The sequence below is a fragment of the Python bivittatus genome, unplaced genomic scaffold (assembly GCF_059951505.1).
Source record: "Python bivittatus isolate LINGU-HERP-01145 unplaced genomic scaffold, Pbiv_v1 ctg000800_np1212, whole genome shotgun sequence".
NCBI lineage: Eukaryota > Metazoa > Chordata > Lepidosauria > Squamata > Pythonidae > Python > Python bivittatus.
Window position 1 is genome coordinate 478,635 of NW_028277105.1, and position 26,815 is coordinate 505,449.

A 26,815-nucleotide genomic window follows, 5' to 3' on the forward strand; every position below is an offset into this window, starting at 1 on the left:
GCCCAGCCTGTTTCGTTCCAGGTTTTCCTCTGTTCGGTCCCAGGAATTTTTGCTTCTCCACAGTTTTTTTTTTTTTTTTAACATTGTTCCCTTTAACAAGCTGGCTGGATCCATAATAACTGATCGGGTTCCGTCCCAGGAACGTTTGATTCTGCCCACTCTGGTTGTTTTTTCAAACCTTTCTCCTTTACGGAGCCTCCCATCTGACCACAGAAGGAAAACAATTCATCTCCGTTTCCGTGTTGACTCCCCCCAAAGGGGATCATCTGATTTGCAGGAAAAGGAGGGAAGCGAAACTCTCTCTCTCTCTCTCTCTCTCTCTCTCTCTCTCTCTCTCTCTCGGCGGAGGAGGCGGCGATGGCGGCGATGGCGGCCGGGGCGCCCGTGCTGGACCTGCTGGAAGAAGCCACCTGCCCCATTTGCCTGGAGTACTTCCAGGACCCCGTGCTCATCCCGGAGTGTGGCCACAACTTCTGCCGCAGCTGCCTGACCCGCAGCTGGGGGGAATCGCCGTCGGAGGCTTCCTGCCCCCAGTGCAGACGGACCTTCGTGCCCGGGAACATCCTCGCGAACAGGCAGCTGGTGAATGTGGTGGAGATCGCCCAGCGCTGCGACCCTCGGGGCGAGGAAGGAGGGAGCTTCTGCGGGACGCACCGGGAGCCCCTCAAGCTCTTCTGTCAGGATGACGAGACCCTCATCTGCTGGGTCTGCGACCGATCCCGAGAGCACAGGGACCACCGGGTGATTCCTCTGGAGGAGGCTTTGCAGGAGTATCAGGTAGGAGTCAGCCTAGAGCACAAGGAGGAGTCACTGTGGAGACCTGGAGCTGCAAGAACATGGGTTGATTTGATTGATTGACTGATTGATTGATTATGTGCCATCAAGTTGTTGTCGACTCTTAGCGACCAGGGAGATAGATTTTCTCCATGCCGATCTGTCCCTGACGTGGTCTTTCAGGGCCCCCCATCACCACTATAAGTCCCCCTTCCCGCTGGTCCTCCTCTTCTCCTTCTTTCCTCCTCTCCCAGCATCAGAGTCTTCTCCGGAGAGCGAGGTCTACGTGGCCATCCCGAAAAGTGTGGTGGCTCTTTCAGACAGGGGCGGGTTGCCCTCCCCAGGATTTTGTTTTGAGCACAGCCCCGGATTAGCCCTTGAGCAAAATAGCCCTGGTGAGGGCACCAAAAGAAGGGGGCACCACCGAGTTTTTTCCCCTGGTTATCATGCCCTGAACTCTCTCACTGCCACCCTCGGCTCTAGTTTTCTGTAAGTTTTTGTTTCTTTATTTTTTCCCTTATACCAATTTTAAGGAAGAGTGGACTTAAAAGTGTTGAAAATTGCCCCTTTTCTATTGCCCTATTTACAAGTGAATAATTTACTTATATTGCTTATAGCTATTTAGTATTCATACATTAATATTAATACATTACATTACATCAATACATTAAAACATATTAAAATTATTAATACATTTTCAAAGTTTAATATAGTTTGGAGTCCGGCCTGGGAAATGGCTTGGAGGAAAACTGAATATTTAATCTCTTCTTTCACCTCCAGCAGTTTTTGGGCCTTAATGTTTTGTCAGTTAAGCAAAGGAAGGGCCGAGGGGTCCCTTGTTTGGCTGTGCTTAGGGCACCGGTGGGCCTTAATCCGGCTCTGCTTTGGCACCAGAAGGCTGAGATCTCATCCCCAAAGATCAGCATTGTCAAGATGGGTGGCAGGGAGGCATTTTTAAAATGAACTTCAAGGTTTTCACACCTCCCCTCTTCAGAGGTCTGAGGACCTAAACAGACCAACTTCCTTCACCTCCTATCACCAGTTCCCCCCAAAGAGCACTTTTGTATTCCAAGTATCCTGGAGATTTCTTGAATCTGCAATGGACTAAAATAGATGTTTCATCATGTACAAACCAGTATTTCTGCCTCATTGTATTGTATTGTATTGTATTGTATTGTATTGTATTGTATTGTATTGTATTGTATTGTATTGTATTGTATTGTACTGTATTGTATTGTTTTAATTCTGATGTACCCAGACAAGTCTGCTGATTTCATGACATCAGTATCAAAGGGCACTTCTGAATGAGATCTTGGTCATGCAGTGAATCCACCTTACGTATGGAATGTAATAAGAGTCAGTGAAGACGATGCTTCATTCAGGACCCTCTCATTTTTATCCACCACTATTTCCACGTTCTTCGCTTTGCTCCCAACACATTTCAGTTGGGGAATCAAACTATGACCTTGGTCAACAATCAGGTTGATCACGTGGTCAAGGGCTGCGATGTGCCCAGCTCCTGTTGGCCACTTACCTTGCTGGGGGCAGGCCCCCATTGCCATTTGGGCTTTGTCCACAGACCCCCGGCTTCTGCAGGGGCATCAGCCTGGGTAATGCCTGACTGGAAGGCCCCATCAGGCACAATGTGGGCTCCAAGTGGCCAAGGATACAGTGGTCTTCAGAAGGAGCCTCCCTGCCTCCCTCCCTTCCTTCATTTCGACATATAATGCAGGCTTAGTCCATTTGCCCTCCTTCAAGACCCACAGTGAAGCTTCCTTGTCCTCCTCAGCTGACCTGCAGAACTGCCTGCCACTTTGCTGGGGGGAGGTGGAACAAAGGGAGCCACAGAGCTACAACCTCACACCCCATTTTGGCATGTCCCCATGGGCCCCCTCCCTCGGGGGAGAAAGAAGGATCCCCTGTCAACCCCGAGTGCCCCCCAGCCAGCCCTATTTCACCGGCAGGAATCCAAGTCACTCCCTCATCCTACCCTCAACGCCCACAGCCGTTAAGAGATTTCAAATTTCTGCCTCATTTCCAAAGCAGCCAATCGCTGCTTGCCCGTCTGGCCTTGCCACAGCTGATTGGGCGGAGGGGACAGAGGGACGCAGGAAAGAAATCGGGAATATACTCATGACAATGACATGACCTGGGCTGACCGTGGCGGCACAGCAGTGCAGAAGCAGCTACAGATTCTCCAAATTCCAATCCAAGGGAATCATGGGTCCCAGATTTTGGACATGTTCTGTAAGTTAGCCCATTTGAGGTACCTTGGTTCAAAAATTGTTGCCCTATGATGCAGTGCTTCACTCAGTGGAAGGTTACAGACACAATTCTTTTACTAGTATATAGATGGGAAAACGTTTTATTAACATTCTGATCACATCCAAATGTATTACTCATTAGCATCTTTTAAAGCTACTCTTGTCTGTGGAGTGGATAAATTCATGGAGGATAGCTCTCTCAAGGGCTCTTGGTCTTGAGGAGTCCCTGTAACAGGAGCAGCAGGTCTCCAGAGATATGATTTTTTATTTGTTTTTGTTAATTGCCTTTCCTTTAGGAGTTTAAGGCAGCATGCCTAGCACAACCCTTGAGAGGTAGGCAGGGCTAAGATGGAGTCATTGCCCAAAGTCACCCAATGAGAAGGGAAAGAATGGCAGGAAAGGGAGCTGCCTGAGTCTCCTGGTTGCAGCACCAGAGAAGCATCAGGTTGGCCTTTGATAAAACAAAATGTTGGCCTGATCCAACATTTCTTCGGGGTCTGCACTCAAGGCTGTAGAGGGCTCCATGATGATCTTCCTCAAGAAGAACAGCAAATATATAATGGTGTTACTGGAAAGAAAATCCAGCAGTCTTTCCTCCTCCACCTGGCTTGAAAACTGCAGGCTACTCAGCTTCTAGCCAGATTTAGATTAGATCCTCCTTATCAACATTAGGGAAGGTGAGCTGGCAAAAGGCACCTGTTTCTCCATAATCTCTTTATAGCACGGTGGGACCTCTTGGTTACTTCCCCTCAGGACCGTCAACCTTCTACTTTCCTCTTGACCAAGAAACCCTCCCCAGGGCTGTTGAAGAAACTTTGGGCCTTCTCCTGGGGTCCTTCACCCTCTCCTGCCCAACGCATAATTTTGCAACTCTCTCTAGCAACACTGCCATTTTGCATTTATGAAAATGCCTTGCGTGATTTAATTATGAAAATGTTTAACTTTTCAGACATTCAAGGCTCAATTTTTTTATTGTGCGGTTTAAAAAGGAGCTTCCACCCTTGATATTTGGTATCTGAGAGAAAACTTTTAGCCCCAGCTCCTCTCCCAAAAGTTCCTAAGTGTAAAACATCGTATTTTCTAACTTGATTTTCCCTAACTTGTAATTCTTTACAGAACACCTCAAAAAGAAAAGACACTCAGGAAATATATTTTCTCTTCAGATCCAGGTTGGGAATTGCCTGAAGGCTCAGAAGGAGAAGAAAGAAAAAATTCTTGCATACAGAACAGAAACAGAACGAAAAATGGAGCAGATGCTAGTAAGTATTGATCCAGCGGTGATGAGCTTCCGGGCTAACAGGCCGTGGTCTCTTTGTCAGTAATGCTTTTCCTAAGAAGTGAACCCCTCCTGAGCCCGTTTGAGAAGATGAAAGGAAGTTTCTTTGAGTGGGACGTCCCATGGATTATTTCTCACAATTGCCTGCATGAGTCACACTTAAGTGCACATATGATATAAACCATGGTTTACAAAACAGGAGTTCAGTTCAATTAACGCAAGCCATATTTCATCTTACTGAGAAATGTGAACTGAAACTTTCTATCTATATTTTGGAACATTTCAAAGTGGAGCCTTTTTTCGGGGGGCGGTTTAGAAACCTTTCCCCCTGCTCTTGTTGATGTCAAAATGGTTGAAAAGTCAAAATGGTTTTTTTCCCTACAAAATTCTCCCATATCAATTCTGGGCTACTCCGTGAATCTGTTTAATTATCATAATAGTGATGGCCTTTAATTTTTTCATCTTCTTGTTCTAGGACTTAATCAAAAAAGAGAGAGAAAACACAGTGGCTGAGTTCAGAGAACTACGACGCTGCTTGGAAGAACAGGAGAAGCTTCTGCTGGCCAGAATGGAAGAGACGGAGAAGGAGATTGTGGCAAGAAGGGACAAGTGGCTGGCCGAACACATGGAGGAACTTTCCTCTCTTGAGGATCTCATCCAGGAGATGGAGGAGAAGCATCAGCAGCCAGCAAGCAAACTCTTACAGGTAAGGGGTGAAGTTGAGATGATGGAGTGGACTGGACTGCTTTAGACCTACCACAGAACTACTCTGTTTGACTCTTTCCATGGAAAGGAAGTTGGAAAATATGAAGACTAGTATGTCAGGATACGTAATTCAGAAAAACCAGGATGTGCAGAAGCAATAGAATTCAAAGTGCTGGTCCCAATCTCTAGGCCCTTAGTGGTTTTCAGAGTTCCTCCTTAGGGTTCGTATGACCACAAAGAGACGTGGTGGTGGGAGTTCTTTGGAGGGTCTCCCCTCCTGTGGGACAGCCTGATCTCCAGGGCAAGGAGAGCCCCCACCTTGAGGGCCTTCTACAGAGTTGTAACCACCTGGATTTTCCAATGGCCTTCAGAGATTGATTCTGGAAGTTCTTTCTATTCTACTGACAGATTATTTTCGTTTTGAAATATTCTCTTCCTTTAACTATTATTTTTCACTATATATATCGTATACTGTATGATTGAGTTGGATTCAGCTGGGGTATAATTTTCCTAAGACAAGAAAGTAAAAATAAATAATACATCTCTAAAAGAGGTGAATGGCTGGAGAAAAATGACAAACAGGATGGTTTTTTTAAAACACTGGAGCTACTTTTTGTATGTCTGTTTGCCTGTGGTTCTCCAGATAATTAATTTATTGTGTGAATTTAAGAATGTAATTCTCTGCACAGGAAAGAGCTCCTCTCAGACTTTGTCTCTTTTTCTTTAGGACAGTGGAAGCTTCTTGAAGAAGTAAGTGAATCCACCCTCTTTCTTCTTATGACCCCAGAGATCGGCAACTCCTCCTGCTGGGTCCCATTTTGGAAAACTCTGCTTGTATTTAGTAGTAATTCAACTTAAATATAACTTATTTCAGGGCTTTCTAGATATTTCCTCAGAAAACCTCAACATAATTAATCATATTTGATATAAGTAATTATTACTAATTATGAGAAGCACCATCTGATATTAAAATATTATACATATGTCCCCAAGGTTTATCACTCATTTTCATTATCAAAATCACTTATCATTTTTTGTGAAAACAAACATTTTCTATCAGGAAATATTTTGCACTTCCTTTTATTTTAAAAATCATACTTTAATCCTTTCTGCAGTTTCAATTCTCAGTTCTCTCCAAGTTGTCTGGAATTGAACGGCATGCATCTCCTTAGAATCCTGCAGTCGGAAAGGGCCACGGAGGCCGTGAGATCCAACCCCTGATCTTTTGCAGGAGTCCAAAGTAAACCTTCCACAGCAGGGGGCTGTCCCGCCTCTGCCTGAACCCATCTTACGAAGGGGATTCCCACCTCTCTGGGTATCTGGAAGGTCTCGGCAGATCAATCATGATCTGTCTCAATGCAGCACTGAGCCCTGAGGAGAGGCTTATCTGGGTGGACTGACCGCTTTGCTTTGCAGACAGGAGCTTCTCCATTTGCAACAGAAGTGAAGCAAAGCAGCAAGATCCTCCATGGATTAAGAGCTGGGTCCTGCTTCGCAACATCATACTGTGGAGACAGTTTGCTCAAATCTGATGAAGCGAAGCAGGAGGCTCCCCTTCAGAGACACGAACAAACTAATAGTTGGTTCTGCAGTCAGCATCCCCTGTGAGTCTTCCATGCTCAAGGCTAAACATTTACTGTCTGTCCCTCCTCAAAGGACTGAGGCAGCTATGGATCCACTGGGTCCCAGCCAATTTGGTTTCCCTCCTCTGAGCCTCTTCCAAAAACCCTTTTAAAACGTGCTGCACAGAACAAAGTGGAAGTAGCACTAACCCTGATTAGGAAACGTTGCCTCCCTTCCTGCATCTTTTTGTGGTAGATCATGCTGTTGGTTTAAATTCATCATCAGTTTGTATTCGGCCATCCTTGCAACTATTAATTGCATTTGTCTCTATTAAATTCTATTGCATTACTTTTAGCCAATCAAGATTAGTTTGAGTGTTATATCCGTCTTCTACACTATTACCTACCTCACAAATTTAGCCTTTTTCAGATTTGGAGAGATCCAATCCACCCATTTGTCCAAGTGATTCACCAGAATTTTAAAGAGTAGAGGCCCAGGACTGAGACTTGGTGGCCTCTGTTAGATCCATCAGTTAGCTTGATGAGGGTGGATGAGTGCAGTTTGGACCAGCTATGGATCTCCTGGGTTGCCATGGTGCCTAGCCCATATTTAATTCCTCAAGCACACTCTGATGTTTTAGAAAGCCTCTTCCATTGGCAGGATGATAAAGAACGTTGTTTCCCTCTGCCAGACACCGGGCAAAAAAGCCATCAAAGAATCCAGTGGCTTTTCCTCTAGAGCTGAAGTGGACAATCTGGGATTACATCGATATCAGTGTGTTTCTGAAAGGCCTCATGAAACAATTCAGAGGTAACAAAAAACAGCCGTGGGGGTTTTACGCTGGATGACATTTTGACCCCAGAACAAAAAAGGGACATTCTCTGTTAGTGTCAGGAGGGATCAAAGAAGGACAGAGTTCAGGGTCAGTGGAAGAAACACCTTCATTTCTCCGTAGAAAGGGCTTTGCGTCTTGGGCACAAGGAGGGGGAACATGAGCTTTCTCATTTCTCTCCTTAAAGACGTTCAAGCAAAAAATGGGAACCATTAGCAAGTCATGGTTGACCATTTCCCTTTCTTTCCAAAATCCACCTGCACTGATCACCAGGGAAGCAGAATAGGCCTTATCTTGGTGCTGTGAGTCTGAATATTTGGCAGACAATTTCAGTTTGTAGTAGTATTTTGTTTAAAAAAACACTGAGGACATTATCGCATTTAGCTTTCCTTGTTCCTTATTTCCTGATCTGAGGCCAGGGAAAGCAAAGAAGACTCTATCTGTAGGGAGGCCCTGCTGTTGATCCAGTTCCAATGATGAGACGCTGAATCTCTCCCTTTTCTTCCCCAGATACTCTGGAAGTTGGACTTCAGCTGCAGAAAGGTAAATATGACTTTTAAGAATCTCTCACCTGCTGTTTTAAACTCTGATGCCTGTAACCTTAATAGAAACAGAATAGAGTAACGAACAGAATGATATAGGATCAGACACATTAAACTATGAAGGTCTGCTAAGAGTATTCCAGAAAAGTGAGGTCAGCCTCAGTATAGGACGAAATATCTGGACAAATGCAAAAACGTTGGGCTAGTGCTGAAATGAGCATAGAATTCCTGCCAGGCCAATAATGTTGTTGAGCTACAATGAATGTGAGAATCCTTCCAAGAGGAAAGAATCCCAAGGTGGTGGCCCCTATTTTTTCATCTTTGGCAGCCTTTGACCCCATTCCGGCTCCTCCACATTGGTGGGTGTGATCGAGAAGAGGCTGCCATTGGCTGCCCTGAGCACCTTCTTGACTTCCCTCCAATGTTATGGCTGAGCTGTGCTGCTTCCTGTCGCCACAGAGCGGGATACAGTGTCCTGCCTGTGATGTTGTCAGTCCCTATCATAAAACAGGGAGAAAGGATGACCCCTGGTCAGTCTTTCCTCACCAAGTTCAGGGGATCCTCATTCTCCAGATCTGAAAATGGCCTTCTCAACATGATTGTGCTGAGAAAGTGGGTCTCCCATCCCCAAGTTCTCTAGCTAAGCACAGAAATGCCTTCATGGTGGTTTTCCTCCTTCACATTTTTATTTCAACCTGAGTCGGGACTCCCAACCATTCTGTTTCATTCCGTGGCTATTGGAGGACACTCATTCTTCATTGGGCTGTTCCTCATCCCTGGAAGGATATTTCTATTGCTATGATGTTGCTAGTCTTGCAGGCTTTTGAATCGACTGGGGCAGAAATGCTCTTCCACCTCCAGTAGGCTCCTCCCTCTGCTCCAAAGTTCAGTTTCTGTTTTTCCACTGCTGCCTCCATAGGAATTCAGGCCCCAAAATAGCTCCCCATCACCTGAGCCTCCCAGGAAGCAAAATTCTTGGAAATATGTCTATACTCTGAATGGCTGAATCCTTCCCAGCCAATTCTGAAAGGGGTGGTAGGTTCTTAACGCGCACAGCTATTCTGAAAGACAATCTCTGAGTTTCATCTCTTTGTATAAATCAGATGAGTATGTTCAGATCTGGATGTGAACTAAACTCTTCCTTCCTGTGGTTTGGTTTTTGTATCAAAGCAAACCTTTCCATTAAAGAAGAGAAACGTCTGCTTGGCCAAGGAAACTCTGCAGTCTTTATAGCTGAGCAGAGGTTGGAGCTGATCCAGTTCTGTTCCTTTGGTGCCAGAAGCAGAGCTGAGCCCTGCTCCTGCCAGCAGCTAGCAAGAAGGCAGAGCCAGACAGGGCTGTCCTGGAGATTTTGCCGCTGTAGGTGGACCGCCAAAGGGGCTTTCCCTTCTGTCCCATGAGAGCTGCCCTGTGGAGAGCTGGTGGCTTCTGGGAGCTTCTGATATTCCTCCCTGGAGACCTGGGCAGCCTGCAGATTATGGCTTCCTCAGCACAAAGGAGCCACGATCAGTGTCTTTGAGGGGGAAGTGAGAATAGTTGATGAGATTTTGGGCTGCATGCTTTGGAAAAGATTCAGAATCAGTACTTTGACCCTTGCAAGGACACAGCACCCCGGGCTATTTATTAAAGCAGCCAGACATGTTTCATTCTCCTGCATTAGCCTGAAACACGGTGTGGCTGCTTTAAGAGTCAGAGTGGATTCCTTGAAGCAGCAGCATCTTTAGTTCTTCATGCTTAGAAGGAAGAGTGGAAAATGTCAGGCTGCTTAAACAATTAGTACGGAGGCTGTCAACTCATGTGAGATCAGAAGCACTTCCTGCAAATAAACTTCAAGGCTTTCGCAGGTTGAGCTAGTCATGAGCCTGAAATGGTTGCCCAACTGATTCTCAGCACCAACCTTAGAAAACACTCAGGTGCCTGGTTGCTACGCAAGATCCTCTCCTTTCGTACAAGCATGTGATATGATGCTTGTACAGAGAGGGTAGAGCTTCATCACAGTTCCCTTCCATCATGTCTCCCATTACCTCTGGGGACCCCTCTGACTCTGAAACATGGCAGCCTCTTGCTCTGCCAGATCCTCTGAATTAATGCTCCAGGCAGAGTCCCTGTTCACATCTTGGCCCTCCCAGGAACTCACTGAAGGCAAAGCCAAACACTCTTCGCTCCCAACCCCGTTCTTCCCACCTGCAAGATGGAAGTGAATGAGACTGAGGGAAGAATTGCTGGGAGGGTGTGAAGCTGCAGGAAGAGTCGGAAGGACTCAGGAAAGCTTAGGTGTTGGTGAAAAAGCAGTGAGTCTTCCGGTCCTGGAGGGGTGCTTGGAAGTTTTCATCTCCTTTCAGAGAGGAGGCCTCAGGTTTGATCCATTGGGAGTCATGACTCAAAGCAGACCTGCAGCTGAAGCTGTTTTTCTTCTCCTTCCTCCTCTTCTCCGTTACAGCAAATGTAGTTCTGGATCCAGACACAGCCCATCCCGAGCTCTACGTCTCCAAGGATCGTAGAAGCATCAGAGAGGGTTTTGAAGATAAACGCCGTCGCAAAAACCCCAAGAGATTTGAAGAGTGCGAATATGTCCTTGGCTGTCAGGGGTTCTCAACAGGGAGACATTTCTGGGAAGTCACTATAGAAACAGAGGGGCAATGGGCTGTCGGGATTGCCAAACAGTCAGTGAACAGGAAGGGTAGCAGCGATCTTTGTCCTGAGGAAGGGATTTGGGAGATTGGGAACTGGGCAGGGAAATACGACACCAACTTTCCCCCAAAATGCCCTGAAGTTCCCCTCACTAAGAATCCAAAGAAGATCCGAGTCTCTCTCAACTGTGAAGGGGGACAGGTGACCTTTTTTGATGCCCAGACCGCAGCCCTGCTCTACAGGTTCTCAGAAGCTCCTTTTGCTGGAGAGACCCTTCTGCCCTCCTTCTACCTTTGTGAGAATATCTGCCTGACATTCCATCCTAAAAGTGGCTACAGACGTGGAGAAAACTTTGGAAAAATCTCTATTTGCCCAGCAGGGATCTCTGAAAGCCTCTAGACCAAATTTGTACAGAAGTAAATACTATCCCTTGGAAAATTGGCTGGGACAGAGGCAGGAAATATCCTCCTACACAGAGGAACCTGTGTTAATACTCTGCCTCATGAGGACCAGATAGATTAACTGTATCATCTTATAAATGTTTTGAAGATGCACTGAAAGAATTTTTGCAAAAAATGATGATTTCTATTTTGGAAAAGGAATGGAATTCAGAAAATTGGAAAAGAGCAGATATTGCTTTAATTATTAAAGGATGAAAGGATCCTATTTTCCCAAATAAATGATCAGCCAATTTCATTACTGAACAATGACTATAAAATATTTTCTATAGTTTTAGGTGAAAGAATGAAAGGTGTTTTGCAGGACTTTATGCATGAAGATCATTGAGGATTCCCACCTGAAAGAGAATTGTGGGACAAGATAAGAAATATTTTTAATATACTGGAATATTTGAATGAGCATAATGAAAAAGTAGCCATGTTGATATTTCTTGATATGAAAAAAGCATTTGACAATTTGAGCTGGATTTTTTTGTTTAAAATTTTGGAATTTTGTTTAAAATTTTGTTGAATACATTTAGGTAAATGTATTAAATGGGTAAAAGTGGTATATATGCCTCAAACAGCACAAATTCTAGTCAACCAAGAGTCAGAGGACTAAGCAAAGCTGAGGTGTTGCTGAAAAAGTGGTGAGTGTTCCAGTCCTGGAGGGGTGCTTGGAAGCTGATCTCCTTTCAGAGACGAGGCCTCAGGTTTGATCCACTGGGAGTCATGACTCAAAGCAGGCTTGCAGCTGAAGCTCTTTTTCTTCTCCTTCCTCCTCTTCTCCGTTACAGCAAATGTAGTTCTGGATCCAGACACAGCCCATCCCAGCCTCCACCTCTCCAAGGATCGTAAAAACATCAGCGAGGTTTTTGAAGATCAATGCCGTCGCAAAACCCCCAAGAGATTTGAAGAGTGGGAATATGTCCTTGGCTGTCAGGGGTTCTCAACAGGGAGACATTTCTGGGAAGTTACTGTAGAAAAGAAGGGGGAATGGGCTGTCGGGATTGCCAAACAGTCAGTGAACAGGAAGGGTGACAGCGATCTTTGTCCTGAGGGAGGGATTTGGGAGATTGGGACATGGGGAGGGACATACCAGGCCAACATTCCCCCAGAATGCCCCGAACTTCCCCCCACTAAGAATCCGAAGAAGATCCGAGTCTCTCTCAATTGTGAAGGGGGACAGGTGACCTTTTTTGAAGCCGAGACTGCAGCCCTGCTCTACACATTCTCAGAAGCTCCCTTGGCTGGAGAGAGCCTTCTGCCCTCCTTCTTTCTTTGCCTCAATGCCTGCCTGACACTCGCTCCCTAAAAGTGGGGACAGACATGGAGAAAACTTTGGAAAAATCCCTATTTGCCAGGTAGGGATCTCTGAAAGCCCGTAGAGCAAATTCGTACAGAAATAAATACTGCCCCCATGGGAAATTGGCTGGGGGGAGGGAGGATCTACCTACACAGAACCTGTGTTAAAACTCTGCCTCATGAGGACCAGATGGATTACCTGCATCTTCTTAGAAATGTTTTGAAGATTAACTGATAAAACCTTTGCAAAAAATGATGAATTCTATTTTGGAAAAGGGATGCAATCCAGAAAATTGGAAAGGAGCAAGTATTGCTTTAATTCATAAAGACAGGATCCTGCTTTACCAAAGAAACGATCAGTCAATTTTTTACTGAACAATTACTGTAAAATATATACTATGGTTTTAGCTGAACAGGTCTCACCTGCTGGCCTGCTTGCCTGGGGCTCTGCCTCTTCCCTGTTCTTGTCACGTGAGGTCCTCGCTTAACGACTCACACGGTCCTGGGCCAGGACTGCCAGGATTGCCGTCACTAAGAGGTGTGGTCACGCAATGTTGTGCTTTAGAACCGCATTGTTAGGTTAAAATATAGATGTTAATTCTAGTATGTGTTAAACTTGCAAAGGAGTTTCTGAGAAGAGACAGAAAAAATGATGAGAAATTGATTTTTGTGGCACTATTTGAAGAGATTAAAATCAAGATTTTTAATCTGTTGCTGTGTCTGGTAGCACTTCATGGATTCTTTTTGACTAAGTTTGAATGACGAGGCTTTAAAGATTTGTAGATAAGAGATAAGATATGGGAAGAAGAAAATATTTGTTGTATTTTTGAAAAAAAGGATAAGTTACTGTGTTAAAGGAGAGAATATGAAACTGATTTATTCTGAAGGGCATTGTTTTGATACACAATTTTACTCTCTCTCATAATGTGTGGGCATGCATGTGACAGTGCACTCTATCTTATTTACAAAGGATTAAGTTGCTTTGTAAGGAGCACAGCGTTTCTTTCCCCCACCTTATCCCTTTGTTGAATGCCTGATTGCCTTCCAAGAGAGCACAGAATTCCCCCACCCCATTTCCTTAAAAGCCAGATGCCTGAAGCCATAAATTAGATCGGTACCAGGCAGAGAAGTTGCAACGAGAGAGGCCCTACATTCCAAAGAAGTTCGGTATTTAAACTTAGATTCACCTCTTTTGGCCCACCTTTACTTTCCCCTGGGTCATCCCAAAATTCCCTTGTATGGATATGAGGGGATGTACTATCTGAAATATCTGAATATGCCTATAACATCTTTGTTGCTTGCTTTGCAAGGTGTGGTTCTGGGCAAGACTCCTTGAGCCATCCAGGTGGTTTCCTTGGCCAATAAAACCTCTGTTAAAAGCCTCATCTCAAGTCTTCTTATTTGGCTTTACTGAAACTTGGGAAATAAAAGGTGCCATACATTTTTGGCGAGCCAGCCAGGAGTCCCGAAGGCAGGGATTCCTTGGGGAGGCTGCTTTTAGCCCCTCTCTAAATTGCCTTCACTACAGCGGACGGAGGAAATTGACGGGGACCTTTAACAACGTCAAGCGCGCGCCTGGAAAGTTTTCCAGTGACCTTGTGCTGGGCACCGTCGACAGACTCCGCTCCAGCTGAACCTGAACGCTCAAAATTGAGGCTTTTTCTTTTATATTTGTTGTATAAAGTGGATTTGGGGAAACTGGAAAAGGGTGAGTATGCTTTTATTAGGTGGGGAGAGCTGCCTTGAGAGTGCGTGAGTGAGATGTGGGAAATTCCACTAGGGGCTTACCTACAAAGTGAGTGCAGTATGTGTGCTTGTTGGAATATATTGTCCTAGAGGAGGATTTTAGGTTAGGAGGACTCACCGTTACATGGAGAAGGATTTCACATTAGGGAGGCTACACTGGCCAGACCCCGAGCTGATGAAAGGAAAAATCGGCCCGAGAAATCCCTAGAAATTCCGAGCTGAACCCTGCGTCGAGGGAAAGACGGACAGGGAGGGAAAATAAAAAGCCCGAGAAATTCTCCTGGTGAAGTTCACAGAAATCCTGAGTCGAAGGAAAGACCCGAGAAATCCCCTAGTTAACGGAAAAGAAAAGAAAAAAAAAATGCAGCCATCTGAGTGAAACAGCAATGAAGGAATCCATAGCAAAAAGAAGTTTTACCCCATTGCAATGCATTATCAGGCACTGGGAAATTTTAAAACCCAGAGTAGCAATGGAGATGAATTTTAAAAAGAATAAACTAAAAACTCTCTGTGAATTCACTTGGCCACATTATCATATTGGTCCAAATGTAGGATCTTGGCTACCAGAGGGTACTGTTGATGGAGAGTTTATAAATATTTTTGCCAGTTTTTTGGCTTCAAGCGGCAGGCTTGAGGAAGAGGTTTATGCCAAATTTTTCTTTAACCTCTATTTTCGCCCAGACATTCAAGATCTATGTGGGCTGAAAACCAATCCTGCAGAACTTTTTTCCCTGCGGCCAAGAGCTGAGCAGGACACAGAAACAAAGCTAAAGCATAAAACAGAAGAGGAGGAGGAATCCCCCCCCCTTATTGTACTCTAAGGGCTCCTCCTCCGCCCCCTGCATCAGCTCCTCAGGCAACTCCATCGCTAGCCCCCACGGGCTCTGCTGTTGCAGCAACCCCCGCAGCTGGGACTGCCCCCCCCACTGCCTTTAACCTCTGCAGCTGCTTTTCAGCCAGCTTCTCAAGAATCTTTAGTGGCAGCTTTGCAATTGCCAGTGGCTGTGAGTAGGCCTTCACATACCAGGACAGGACTTGTTACAACACTGTCCTGATATTTTTGTTGCTTTACTACGGGGGCAGGACCCTAATCTCCTTGCCCCTCTTAGACAAGTACCAATGGGCAACCAATTGGCTTTTATTCACACTCCTTTCACCGCTAGTGATTTATTTAACTGGAGAGAAGGACTGCCTCCTTATCGTAAGTCTCCCCAGCAATATGTGGATCTTGTTCAACGCATCGTTTTTACTCACAAGCCTACTATCCCAGATCTTTTTACTTTGATGTCAGCCTTCTTATCATCAGAACAAAAATGCCAAGTGCTTAAAGCAGCTACTGAGGCATACACAGCTGCAAGAAACTTGGATGCACAGGCTAGCCACCCACTGGGTGCCTGACTAGCCGCCCAGTTATGAGGCTAACCCCAACACCCCAGATAGAGCACTAGTTTTGGAAAGGGTTAGAACTGCTTTCCTTCAGGGACTGCGATTGGGTGTGCTAAAGACAGTGAATTTTCATTGTGTCCATCAAATTGTTCAGGAATCTAAAGAATCCCCTATGGAATTCCTGACGCGCCTTAAAGATGGCCACCACCGCTTCACTGATCTTGACCCAGAGGCCCCTGCCAATGAAGTTATGATCAAAGCTGCTTTTGTTGGCCAAAGTGCTCCAGATATTAGGAAAAAGCTCCAGAAGTTACCTGCCCCATCAACCCAAAATTTTGAAACTCCTATCTAGATGGCTTTCACTGTTTATTCTCAGAGAGAGCTCGAAGAAAAAGAAAAAAGATGAAAAGAAAGAAGATAAGAGAATGCATAAACAAGCATCTCTTCTTGCACTGGCCATTTGCCCACAAAGCAAAGGGAGGCAGGAATCCTCCCCCTCAGAGACTCATATAGAAAGATCAATGTGTGCAAAATGTGGACAAATTGGCCACTGGAAAATGAATGTTTGTGGAATGCCAAGCCTGATGCCCAACTTTCAAGGGCCAGTAGAGGGTGAAGAGGACCAACACTGCAAGGCCAAGAGCCACAAAGAGGCCGACCTCAAAACTCCCAGCAGAGGTCTGGACCCCTCTTGCCTCTTTTAAGTGCTCAAGCCTCTGAATTTTACCCTGAGGACAATTCATACTGAAGGGACTCCAGAGGACTTTTGTTTTCCCCCAATCCTCTGGCTGAGTTAAATGCCAACCCTATCATTTTCTCATTGATATGGGTGCAACTTATAGTGTTTTAAATGACAAAAATATTCCTTGCCTGACCATTTCCTCTGCTCCTGTAATTGGTGCAACAGGAGTTATGGAAATGGCACAATCAGCTAACTTTTTTCAGTTGTTGCTCCCAGGGACCTCAACTGGATCATTATTTTTTGTTTATGCCACATTGTCCCATCAATCTTCTTGGTTGGGACCTTTTGGGAAAATTAAGAGCTACCATTTAATTCAATGATCAAGGCTTGAGTCTTCACATTCCCCCAGAACAGGCTTATCTTTGTTTTTATCCAAGCCAAATGAAGCCAGCCCACTTGATAATGCCCAGATTGACCCACGGGTGTGGTATCAAGGGAAACCAGGGTTTGCTCGGTTTGTCAAGCCCCACATGGCTCAGTTGTTCCCTGAAGCACAACCCATCTCAATCAAGCAATGTCCTATCAGATGGGAAGCATGCCTGGGAATTAAAATATTAATTGACCACCTTGTCTAGTGACTAAGTATGGTATAGAGTTATTGAAAAACAAGGATGCATATTAGGAGTCCTTACCCAGAAATTAAGACCTGAAAAGGATTCCTATTGCTTATCTATCCAAAAGTCATGGATGCTGTGGTAAAAGGCTGCCTTCGTTCAATTGCAGCTACCGCGCTTTTAATTCAAAAGATGTCTGCACCCCCCACTCTGTTCAAACATTGCTGGAACAAAAAACTTCCTGCATGGGCTACTTCAGCCCGATTGACTTAATATGCCAGCTTAATTTTGGAAAATGATTTAGTTAAACTGTTTCGCTGTGAACAGCTCAACCCAGCCACCCTCCTGCTTCGACCATCAGAGGAGGCTAGCTCATCAGAAGGCCCCCATGACTGCCATCAGGTTTTAGAGACTAATTCGCCCTGACCTCCAAGTTGAACCTTTTAACTTGGCAGAATGTCAGTTTTGGACTGATGGTTCTTCTTTTGTTGAAAATGGGGTCCGCCTGACAGGTTTGGCTGTGGTCACCACTGATGGACCTATTTTACTACGTAAGCTGCCCTCTCACTGGTCAGCCCAAGCAGCTGGACTGTTAGCCCTCATAGAAGCTTGTTGTCTTGCCAACATTTTTACTGACAGCCGCTCACACACGTGCTGCTTTTTGGAAGGCCCGAGGATATGTGGAATGGAAAAGCCCTGAAAATGAAATCTCTTTTTGAATCCAAAGAGTGATAAACTTACCCCTCCAGGCCACCTCCGTACTGCTCAATACCCAGGAGAAGCCTGGCAAGTGGACTTTACTGAACTTCCCAAAAAGGGACCCAAAAATCATCTTTTAATCTTTGTGGATTTGTTCTCCGGATGGCCTGAAGCCTTCCCTGCTTCATTTCAGCTTGCGGGGAAAAATGGTTAGGGCCTAATGGAGCACATCATTCCAAGATTTTCGGTCCCTAAAAGGTTAAATCAGATAACAGCCGGCACTTCACCTTTGAAGTCATTCAGCAAGTCAGTAAATTCCTGGACATTCCTTGGTATTCACATTCTAATTACAAGCCTCAGGTTTCAGCCAGGGCTGAAGACATGAAAGGGGGCTGAAGATCCTACTTTAAAAGCTCAGCTTGCAAAGCGACTCAGTTGCCGTGGCCCAAAAATACTGCCCCTTGCTTTAACACGTATCAGGGCTATGCCCAGAGGGCCACTATTGCTGTCCCCCTTCGAAATGCTTTAGGGGAGACCGGTTGTATCTCATGAAGTGCAAACTCTATGGATGGGGGGGGGGTTGGCGCATGTTCCATATTTCCCTGCAGGTCCGAGATGCCTTGCCAGTCGCTCCTGACGTACCACCCATCGCCCAGCCAGGCCAGTGGGTCAGAGTGAAGGAGCTGTTCCCATCTTGCACTGATCCAAAGTGGTCCGAGCCAAAGCAAGTACTCCTGAACATGCCAACTGCTGTAAAGATCGAGGGCATCAAAGCTTGGGTGCACGGATCCAGGATCGAGCAGGTGAAGGAACCCCCAAACATTTGGCAAGTTTCCTCGGTCAATAGACTCAAATTAAAATTGCAGCGCTCTCTAGCTTCTCCAACAGATCTTTTCAAAGACTGATTAGGTCCACCGGTAGCGACCTAATTCAAGAACAACCAGAAGATTTGGCATCATAGATTCTACCAGCCACACGACCCGTAGACGTGCTGGCTTTGTCACAAACTAAGTTGTGAAACTGATATTGTTTTTATTGTGTTGATTGTTTGTTCTGAAATACTTTCCTTTGTTGTTGGTTTCCCTATGCCTTTTGGGGAAAAGAATTACTATTCATTGAAGGGAAGATGTCTTAATGCCCTGGATGCCCACCCAGGGACAGATCAAAAAGTGTGTGTCTGAAAATTTGATCATAAGCCTATTGATAATTGAAGTGTTCCTTTTGGTTGACAATACTGATGCTTATATCCAAAGGCATGGAGTTTGGAAATCACCCCGACTTATAAGGTAATACGTAGGAAAGATAAAGAGGAGTTTGTGTCCCGTTTATGGCTTAATAAGACATAAAATGCATACTGTGATTTTGTCCCAAACTCTGCTGCAGGAATGCAACCCCAAAATAGTAAAGGATTGTTGGATATGTTTACCTATAGCCCCAGGGGTTCACTAAGCCCTTCCTGTCCCAGCAGAATGATGGTACAAAATCAGGACTAAGTTGGTTTTCACTGGGAAAAAGATCCCAGAGTGGAATTGCTCAAGCTCATTTTGATACACTTAAGAGGATGATATTGGGAATGGGACTGAAACAGCCGCCCCCCCCCCCCCCCCCGTAGATGGGCCTGTTGTTCTTGGAGTAGAAATGTTGGATAAAACCACCAATATGTGTTCAGCAACATGATCCTCATGAACTCAAGAAAGGAGTAGAAGTGGGAAGAATTGATGTGAATGCTTGTTCTATGCTGATTTCAGTGGTTTGTAATCACACCCTCACGATGATGAAAGCTATGTAGGCATCTACAAAACAGATCAAAAATGTGTATTTAACCAAAGGATCCAGAATAACTATTCTGCAAGGAAAAGTGAGAGAGAACTGGTGCCTGGATAAACCTCCCTGCGCCCAGTTCGATCTCCCCCCTTGGCTCTTAAAGAGCAAGAAGGGACAAAATTGTTTTCCCTATTCCCCAAAGGTCCCAAGAGGGACAATGGGAAGACTCCTCATATTTTGTGGACCCTTCCCTGCCAGGGGTGGTAGTAAACAAATCAATGGAAACCCCTGTAAAACCATAAGAAGGGGTGCAACCATTGGTTGGAATGTATGTGACTGAGACTTTCACTGTGAGGCTCGGTGACAGTTCACAGGAAAAAGATTTTGAATCCACTTTGAGACCAAGTGAGCGAGCTGATGCGGACAACAGGATGTGTGATGAGCAATGGCTGTGGACTGCTAACTGCCATAGAGTGTGTATATGTGTGTGAAAAAGGGAAAGGAAAGGAAAGGAAAGGAAAGGAAAGGAAAGGAAAGGAAAGGAAAGGAAAGGAAAGGAAAGGAAAGGAAAGGAAAGGAAAGGAAAGGAAAGGAAAGGAAAGGTTGTTGTTTCCACAATTGATGGTTTAACTGTAATTGCAGCCCCCAGAAATCAAGCCCAAACATTTGCCAAACTTATGATCCTTCGCTTCCTTCCGAAAACGTATAAGTGGAATCACATACATAAGAAGCATCTTATGTTCAAAAGCAAAGGGAGGAAATGAAGGGCATTGTTTTGATACACAATTTTACTCTCTCTCATAATGTGTGGGCATGCATGTGACAGTGCACTCTATCTTATTTACAAAGGATTAAGTTGCTTTGTAAGGAGCACAGCGTTTCTTTCCCCCACCTTATCCCTTTGTTGAATGCCTGATTGCCTTCCAAGAGAGCACAGCAGTCCCCCACCCCATTTCCTTAAAAGCCAGATGCCTGAAGCCATAAATTAGATCGGTACCAGGCAGAGAAGTTGCAACGAGAGGGGCCCTAAATTCCAAAGAAGTTAGGTATTTAAACTTAGATTCACCTCTTTAGGCCCACCTTTACTTTCCCCTGGGTCATCCCAAAATTCCCTTGTATGGATATGAGGGGATGTACTATCTGAAATATCTGAATATGCCTATAACATCTTTGTTGCTTGCTTGGCAAGGTGTGGTTCTGGGCAACACTCCTTGAGCCATCCAGAAGGTTTCCTTGGCCAATAAAACCTCTGTTAAAAGCCTCATCTCAAGTCTTCTTATTTGGCTTTACTGAAACTTGGGAAATAAAAGGTGCCATACAGTGAGATACGCGGTATCTAAATTTGAAATATAAAATAAAAAATAAATGAAATAAAGGAGGCCAGAAGAGGCCTGCCCGGTGCCCCTGACTTCTCTCTCGCGGGCCAGCGAACAAAGATAGCTTTGCCCAGGCGGGCCTATGGCGCCCCCTGCTGGCCAGGAGAAGGACTGTCTGCTTCGAGGAAACTCAGGAGGTTGAGCGAAAAGAGGAAGAAGAGGCCAGTGGGCGCCCCGCAGTCCTTTTCTTTCCACCCTCCACGCTAAGGCTTTTCCCCCCAGTCAGCCCCCCTAAGGCTTTTCCCCTACAGCCGCGCAGCTGAGCAGGAGAGCTGGGAGGGACTGCAGGGAACCACCAAGCCCTCCTGTGGATTGAGGATGGATTTTCCTCGGGGATCAACTGGGCAATTCTCACTCTGTGCCTTGTGGCAGGACCAGGCAGAGGGGAGGTGTCTGCGCTTCTCGCTCTCCAACCAGGACCCCCCAGATTGAGAGGTCAGTTTGGGGCCCTTCTTGGGCCCTTCTCTGTGGCTGCCTTTGCCTTGGCTCTGGCAGGGTCCGGAGGGGGAAACATCCTGGGAGGTGGGAGGAAGATGCTCCTGCTGCAAAAGGGGTGGGGGGGGAGTGTTCGGCTGAGGGTTTGGGGGGAGTCCCCCATTTAGTCCAGAAGTACCAGCCTTTCTTGATCACCCTCTTCCTTTATCATAGAGAAGTAAAAGAGAGTCTCTTGTTGAAGCATCTTGATATCTGCTCCTGCTTGGGTGTGTGTGTGTGTGTGTGTTGTGTGTGTGTGTTCCTCTCAGATCAGTTCTCCATTTGCAGGTGGAGATGAACCCCAGAGGGGAGAGTGTTTGAATTTGCAATTGGGGCTTTCTCTAGTCACAGGTCAGTCTTTGCCATTCCTATCTTTGTGATTTATATTTATTTCTTATGGCCTTAATATCCTTTGCCCTTTCTCTGGGTCTCCAGGCGACTTCCCTGGGATGGCCTCAACAACAACCCTGTGAGGGAGACTGGGTGAGCGTGAATGACCGCCCCAAATTTCCCCGCAAGCCCTGGGGTCGAGTGGGGACTTGAACCCGGGTCTCCCCATTCCAAGCACACGCCTTCCTCCCTGCGCTAGACGGGCTCTCTCCAAACACTTCTCAACATGGTCCCGCAAGAGACCCCTGCAATTCGCTCCACAAACTCCCTGGGTTTTCCACGAGGGGTCAAGAGGGTTAGAGCCTTTTTCCATGCGCACACACACAGAGACATTTTCCTTATTGAATGTATAGCCCCTTGATAACAAAAGTAGTGCTGATAAATGTTTTGCTCCTGTTGTGAAACACACCACAATTAGAATGCTTCTAAGACTAGCAGCATCCAGGAACATGGACGTTGAACACTTAGATGTTAAAACTGCATTTTTCATGGGGAGATAGAAGAAGAATGTATTGTCGGAGGCTTTCATGGCCGGAATATGATGGCTGGTGTGGGTCTTCCGGGCCGTGTGGCCGTGTTCTGGAGGTTTTGTTTCCTAACGTTTGGCCAGCACCTGTGACCGGCATCTTCAGAGTGCAGGAGCACAGACAGGAGCAGTTCTCTCTGTGCCCAGGATGATGTGACCCTTTTTGTGGGTATTTATAGAGATCAGCGAGGCAGGTTTTTTTCTATTGTGTTGTTAACGAGTAACCCCCAGGAAGATACAGACATATGCTGGCACCAAAACAAGCAGCCACTCATTAACCCAACGCACACGCATTCATCCCATTAACTCATTTGTCAACACGCAACCATTGCAATTGCAAAATAGCCTCACTCAGACTTGGTACCACTAGAAGCCGCCCCCCCCCCCCGCCCAAGAGAGCAATTGAGCTGAACACAGACATAAAAGAAGCCACTGAGAAAAAGAAGAAAAAGAAGATTTCACAAACCTTGCAGGCAGTGGTTTTCAGAGCTCTCACGTTTTACACCGCAGCCAGGCATTTTTACCATAGAACTTTGCAGAACAGCGTTACCTGCAGTATGGTGCTGTAATCCATGAAGCCTTCAGGTGGCCACTTAGGTTCTTCTGTTAGTTTTTCCACAAAGATATTAGCTGACCTTTAGTTAAGGGGTTGCCACCTCCCAGTTCTCTGAAACTGGAGAGCACACATCCCAAGGGGCCTCTTCTTACGTCCTTGCCCCGTCCCATCCCGTTGCTTTCCTTTGCCACCTGTCTGACACATGAAACTATCAACAACATCTTTGAAGGAATAAAATCCACCAGAGAGGTGAAAAATAGCAACAGCCTTCCCTTCCTGGATATCCTCATCAGCAGAGGAAACAACAGCAAATCAGAAACCCAAGTCTACTGGAAGACAGCCCACACTAATCAAGTAATCCATGACCAAAGTAACAACCCAAAGTCCCACAAGAGGAGCTGTGTAACAACATTATTCAAAGGAGCACAAACGCACTGCAGCAACTCAGAACAGCAGAAAAAGGAAACAGACCGCCTCTACAACATCTTCCCACAAAATGGATATCCAGCAACTTTATCAAAAAGTGCCTGGCCACTCAACCTACTACAACACAACCAAGACAAGCTATGAAAAGGATCACACTGCCATATATCAGAAAAGTCTCAGAAACTACAGACAGACTCTTACAACTACATGGCATCTCCGTAGCACACAAACCAACTAAAGTCCTCCAGAACATCTTCAGCAAACCAAAAGACCCAGTAGCCCAAGAATTAAAAACAGGAGTCACCTACAGCATACAAAGGACTGTAACAGTCCTTTGCACTGTTGTACAATTAGGACAGACTGTTCTACATTAGGACAGACAGGCAGAAGGCTGGCAGAGCCTTAATCTCACAACACATGGCCAGACTCAACCATAGTTTCAACTGGGAAATGGTCAGCATCTTAGACCAAGCTAAATCCAAAAATGCGAGGGAATTCCGGGAAGTTTGGTGTTCAGACAAGGCAGCCATCAACAGGCACACAGAGATAAACAACATCGACACACTATTCAAGAGAGACAATACAAAGGAAACCAAAGGACCAGAACATCTCCTCACCAGCAATCCCCATCCAGATGGGCAGAGGTTGCCACCAAGATTATCACCAGACGTGCAATCAAGCATTAAACAATACACTAATCAAGGAACTGCCAGAGGGAAAAACCAAACCAAAACCAAACCCACACCCCCACCAACACTGGCAGGGCATGCCGCTGTATATAAACAGAGAGCAAACCCCACTCCCTTCTAGCACTGAAGAGGTTACCTAGCCGGGTAACGAAACGTTGGCAAGAAAACAGCCAAGCCCAGAGAACCCCAAGGACTCCGCAGTTTTACTATTATGTTTAATTATATATACCATAACCTGTATATCAGCTGGGTAGAGTTTTTCTAAGACAATAAAGTAAAAATAAATAATACATCTCTAAAAGAGGTGAATGGCTGGGGAAAAAAGACAGATGGGGTGGGGTTTTATAAAAAAAATTGAGATACTTTCTGTATGTCGGTTTCTGTGTGGTTGTCCAGAAGATTCACTCATTTATTTTGTGAATTTCAGAACTAAATTCTCTGCACAGGGAATGGCTCCTTTCAGTCTTTGTCTCTTTTTCTTTAGGACACAGGAAGCGTCTTGGAGAAGTAAGTGAATCCACCCTCTTTCTTCTTATGACCCCAGAGATCGGCAGCTCCTCCTGCTGGGTCCCATTTTGGAAAGCTCTGCTTGTATTTATTGGCAGTTCAACTAAAATATAACTTATTTCAGGGCTTTATAGATATTTTCTCAGACTACCTGAACCGAACATAACCCAAACAATATTTGACACAATCAGTTATTATTATTAATTATAAGAAACACCCTCTGATACTAAAATATATTTGTTTCCAGGATTTCTCACTCATTTTCATTATCATGAAGGGCATTATTTTGATACACAATTTTATATTCTATATATATACACAATTTTATATTTTATATATATACAATATATATATGCTTCACATAATGTATAACCATACCTGTAACAGTGCACTCTATTTTATTTCTAAAGGGTTAACTTGCTTTTGCTTTGTAAAGAGCACTGGTTTCTCTCCCCCCCCCCATCTCTTTGCTGAATGCCCGATTGTCTTCGAATAAGCAATTAGCTGAGTACAAGCTGTTTGTTGTACCAAGTTTGCAACAGTTGTGGGGCCCTACATTCTAGAGAGAGATAAGAAAAATCTTGTATGCCATTCCCTTGGTAACTAGAAGAAAAAGTTACATTTAAGTTTACCTTCCTAAGAACCACCTTTCACTTGCTCAGACCGTCCCAAAAATCCCTTGTATGGGTATGAGGGGATGTACTATCTGATTACAGATGTAAATGTCTATAAAGCCTCTGATGTTTGTTTTGAGAGGTGTGGTTCCATCAACATCTTTTGTTAATGTGTTGATTGGGGTCACCCAGCTGTGTCTTGATCAAAATACATCTGCTATTCATCAGAAGTCTCATCTCAAGTCTTCTTATTGGGATTTTATTGAGACTTGGGAAATAAAAGGTGCCATACAATCAAAATCATTTATCATTTTTCCATCTATCTCATTTTTAGTGAGAAACCATTTTCTATAAGGAAGTATTTTGTACTTCCTTTTTTAAAAAAAATCATAATTTAATCCTTTCTGCAGTTTCAATTCTCAGTTATCTCCAAGATGTCTGGAATTGAATGGCATGGGTCTCCTTAGAATCCTGCAGTCAGAAAGGGCCATGGAGGCCGTGAGATCCAACCCCTGATCTTTTGCAGGAGTCCAAAGTAAACCTTCCATTGCAGGGGGCTGTCCCACCTCTGCCTGAACCCATCTTATAAAGGGGATTCCCACCTCTCTGGGTATCTAGATGGTCAAGGCAGATCAATCATGATCTGTCTCAATGCAGCACTGAGCCCTGGGGAGAGGCTTATCTAGGTGGACTGACCGCTTTGCTTTGCAAACAGGAGTTTCTCCATTTGCCATGCAAGTGAGGCAAAGCGGGAAGATCCTCCATGGATTAAGAGCTGGGTGCTGGTTCACAACATTATACTGGAGAGACAGTTTGCTCAAATCTGATGAAGCGAAGCAGGAGGCTCCCCTCCAGAGACATGAACAACCTATTGTTGGTTCTGCAGTCAACATCCCCTGTGAGTCTTCTCTGCTCAAGGCTAAACATTTATTGTCGGTCCCTCTTCAAAGGACTGAATTTCCAGCCAACTTGGTTGCCATTCTCTGAGCCTCCTCAAAAATTCTTTTTAAAATGTGCTGCATGAAACTCGACCCTTTAGCACAGAACACAGTAGTACTAACCCTGATTTGGAAACTTTGCCTCTGTTCATGCACCTTTTCTGGTAGATCACGGTGTGGATTCATATTTATCTTCAGTTTGTATTTGGCCACCCTTGCAACTAGTACTTGCATTTTTCTCTATTAAATTTCATTGAATTACTTCTAGTCAGTCAAGATTAATTTGAATGTTACATCTGTCTTCTAGACTATTACCTCCTCACACAATTTAGCCTTTTTCAAATTTGATAAGACCCAATCCACCCATTTGCCCAAGCGATTCAGAAGAATTTTAGAGGACCCAGGACTCTCTTAGGTTCCTCTCTTAGCTTGGGGAGGATGGATGCATGCAGTTTTGATCCAGCTATGGATCCACAGGGTTGCCATGGTGCCCAGCCCTATTTAATTAGCTAGTCAATCCTCAAGCACAATCTGATGTTTTAGAAAGCTTCTTCTATTGACAGGATGATAAAGAACGTTGTTTCGCTCTACCAGGTATCAGGCAAAAAAACCATCGGAGAATCCAGTGGCTTTTCCTCTAGAGCTGAAGTGGACAATCTGGGATTACAGTGACATCAGTGTGTTTCTGAAAGGCATCATGAAACAATTCAGAGGTAACAAAAAACAGCCACGGGGGTTTTATGCTTGATGATATTTTGATCCCAGAACATCAAAGGGAGATTCTCTGTTAGTGTCAGGAGGGATCAAAGAGGGACAGATTTCAGGGTCAGTGGAAGAAACACCTTCTTTTCTCCATAGAAAGGGCTTTGCGTCTTGGGCACAAGGAGGGAAACAGGAGCTTTCTGATTTCTTTCCTTAAAGACGTTCAAGCTAAAAAAAGGAACCGCTATCTAGTCAAGGCTGGCTATTTATCCTTTCTTTCTTCCTTTCCCAAATCCACATGCACTGATCACCAGGGAAGCAGAATAGGCCTTATCTTTGGTAGCCAATTAGAGTTTGGAGTTGTATTTTGATTAAAAAAAAAACTGAGGACATTATG

At 45.0% G+C, this 26,815-nt stretch overlaps 2 protein-coding genes across 3 annotated transcripts in view; one reads left to right on the top strand and one right to left on the bottom strand.

Annotated features, from left to right (window-relative positions):
* Positions 1-26,815, bottom strand: part of LOC107326744 (zinc finger protein RFP-like) — a 163,869-nt gene that overhangs the window by 2,133 nt on the left and 134,921 nt on the right. The gene's annotated exons all lie outside the window — the stretch shown is intronic.
* On the top strand, positions 334-13,546 carry LOC103052657 (zinc finger protein RFP-like). 2 transcript variants are annotated; one of them, XM_088128698.1, is made up of 7 exons: positions 334-777; positions 4,202-4,297; positions 4,790-5,020; positions 5,747-5,769; positions 7,274-7,392; positions 7,925-7,957; positions 10,397-11,907. In XM_088128698.1, the coding sequence occupies exons 1-7, from the start codon at positions 358-360 to the stop codon at positions 10,984-10,986; spliced, it is 1,512 nt and encodes a 503-aa protein (XP_087984824.1). In that variant the 5' UTR covers positions 334-357; the 3' UTR covers positions 10,987-11,907. The 2 variants fall into 2 exon arrangements, with proteins under 2 accessions (XP_087984824.1, XP_087984825.1); XM_088128699.1 differs by having other exon boundaries at positions 357-777; positions 11,822-13,546.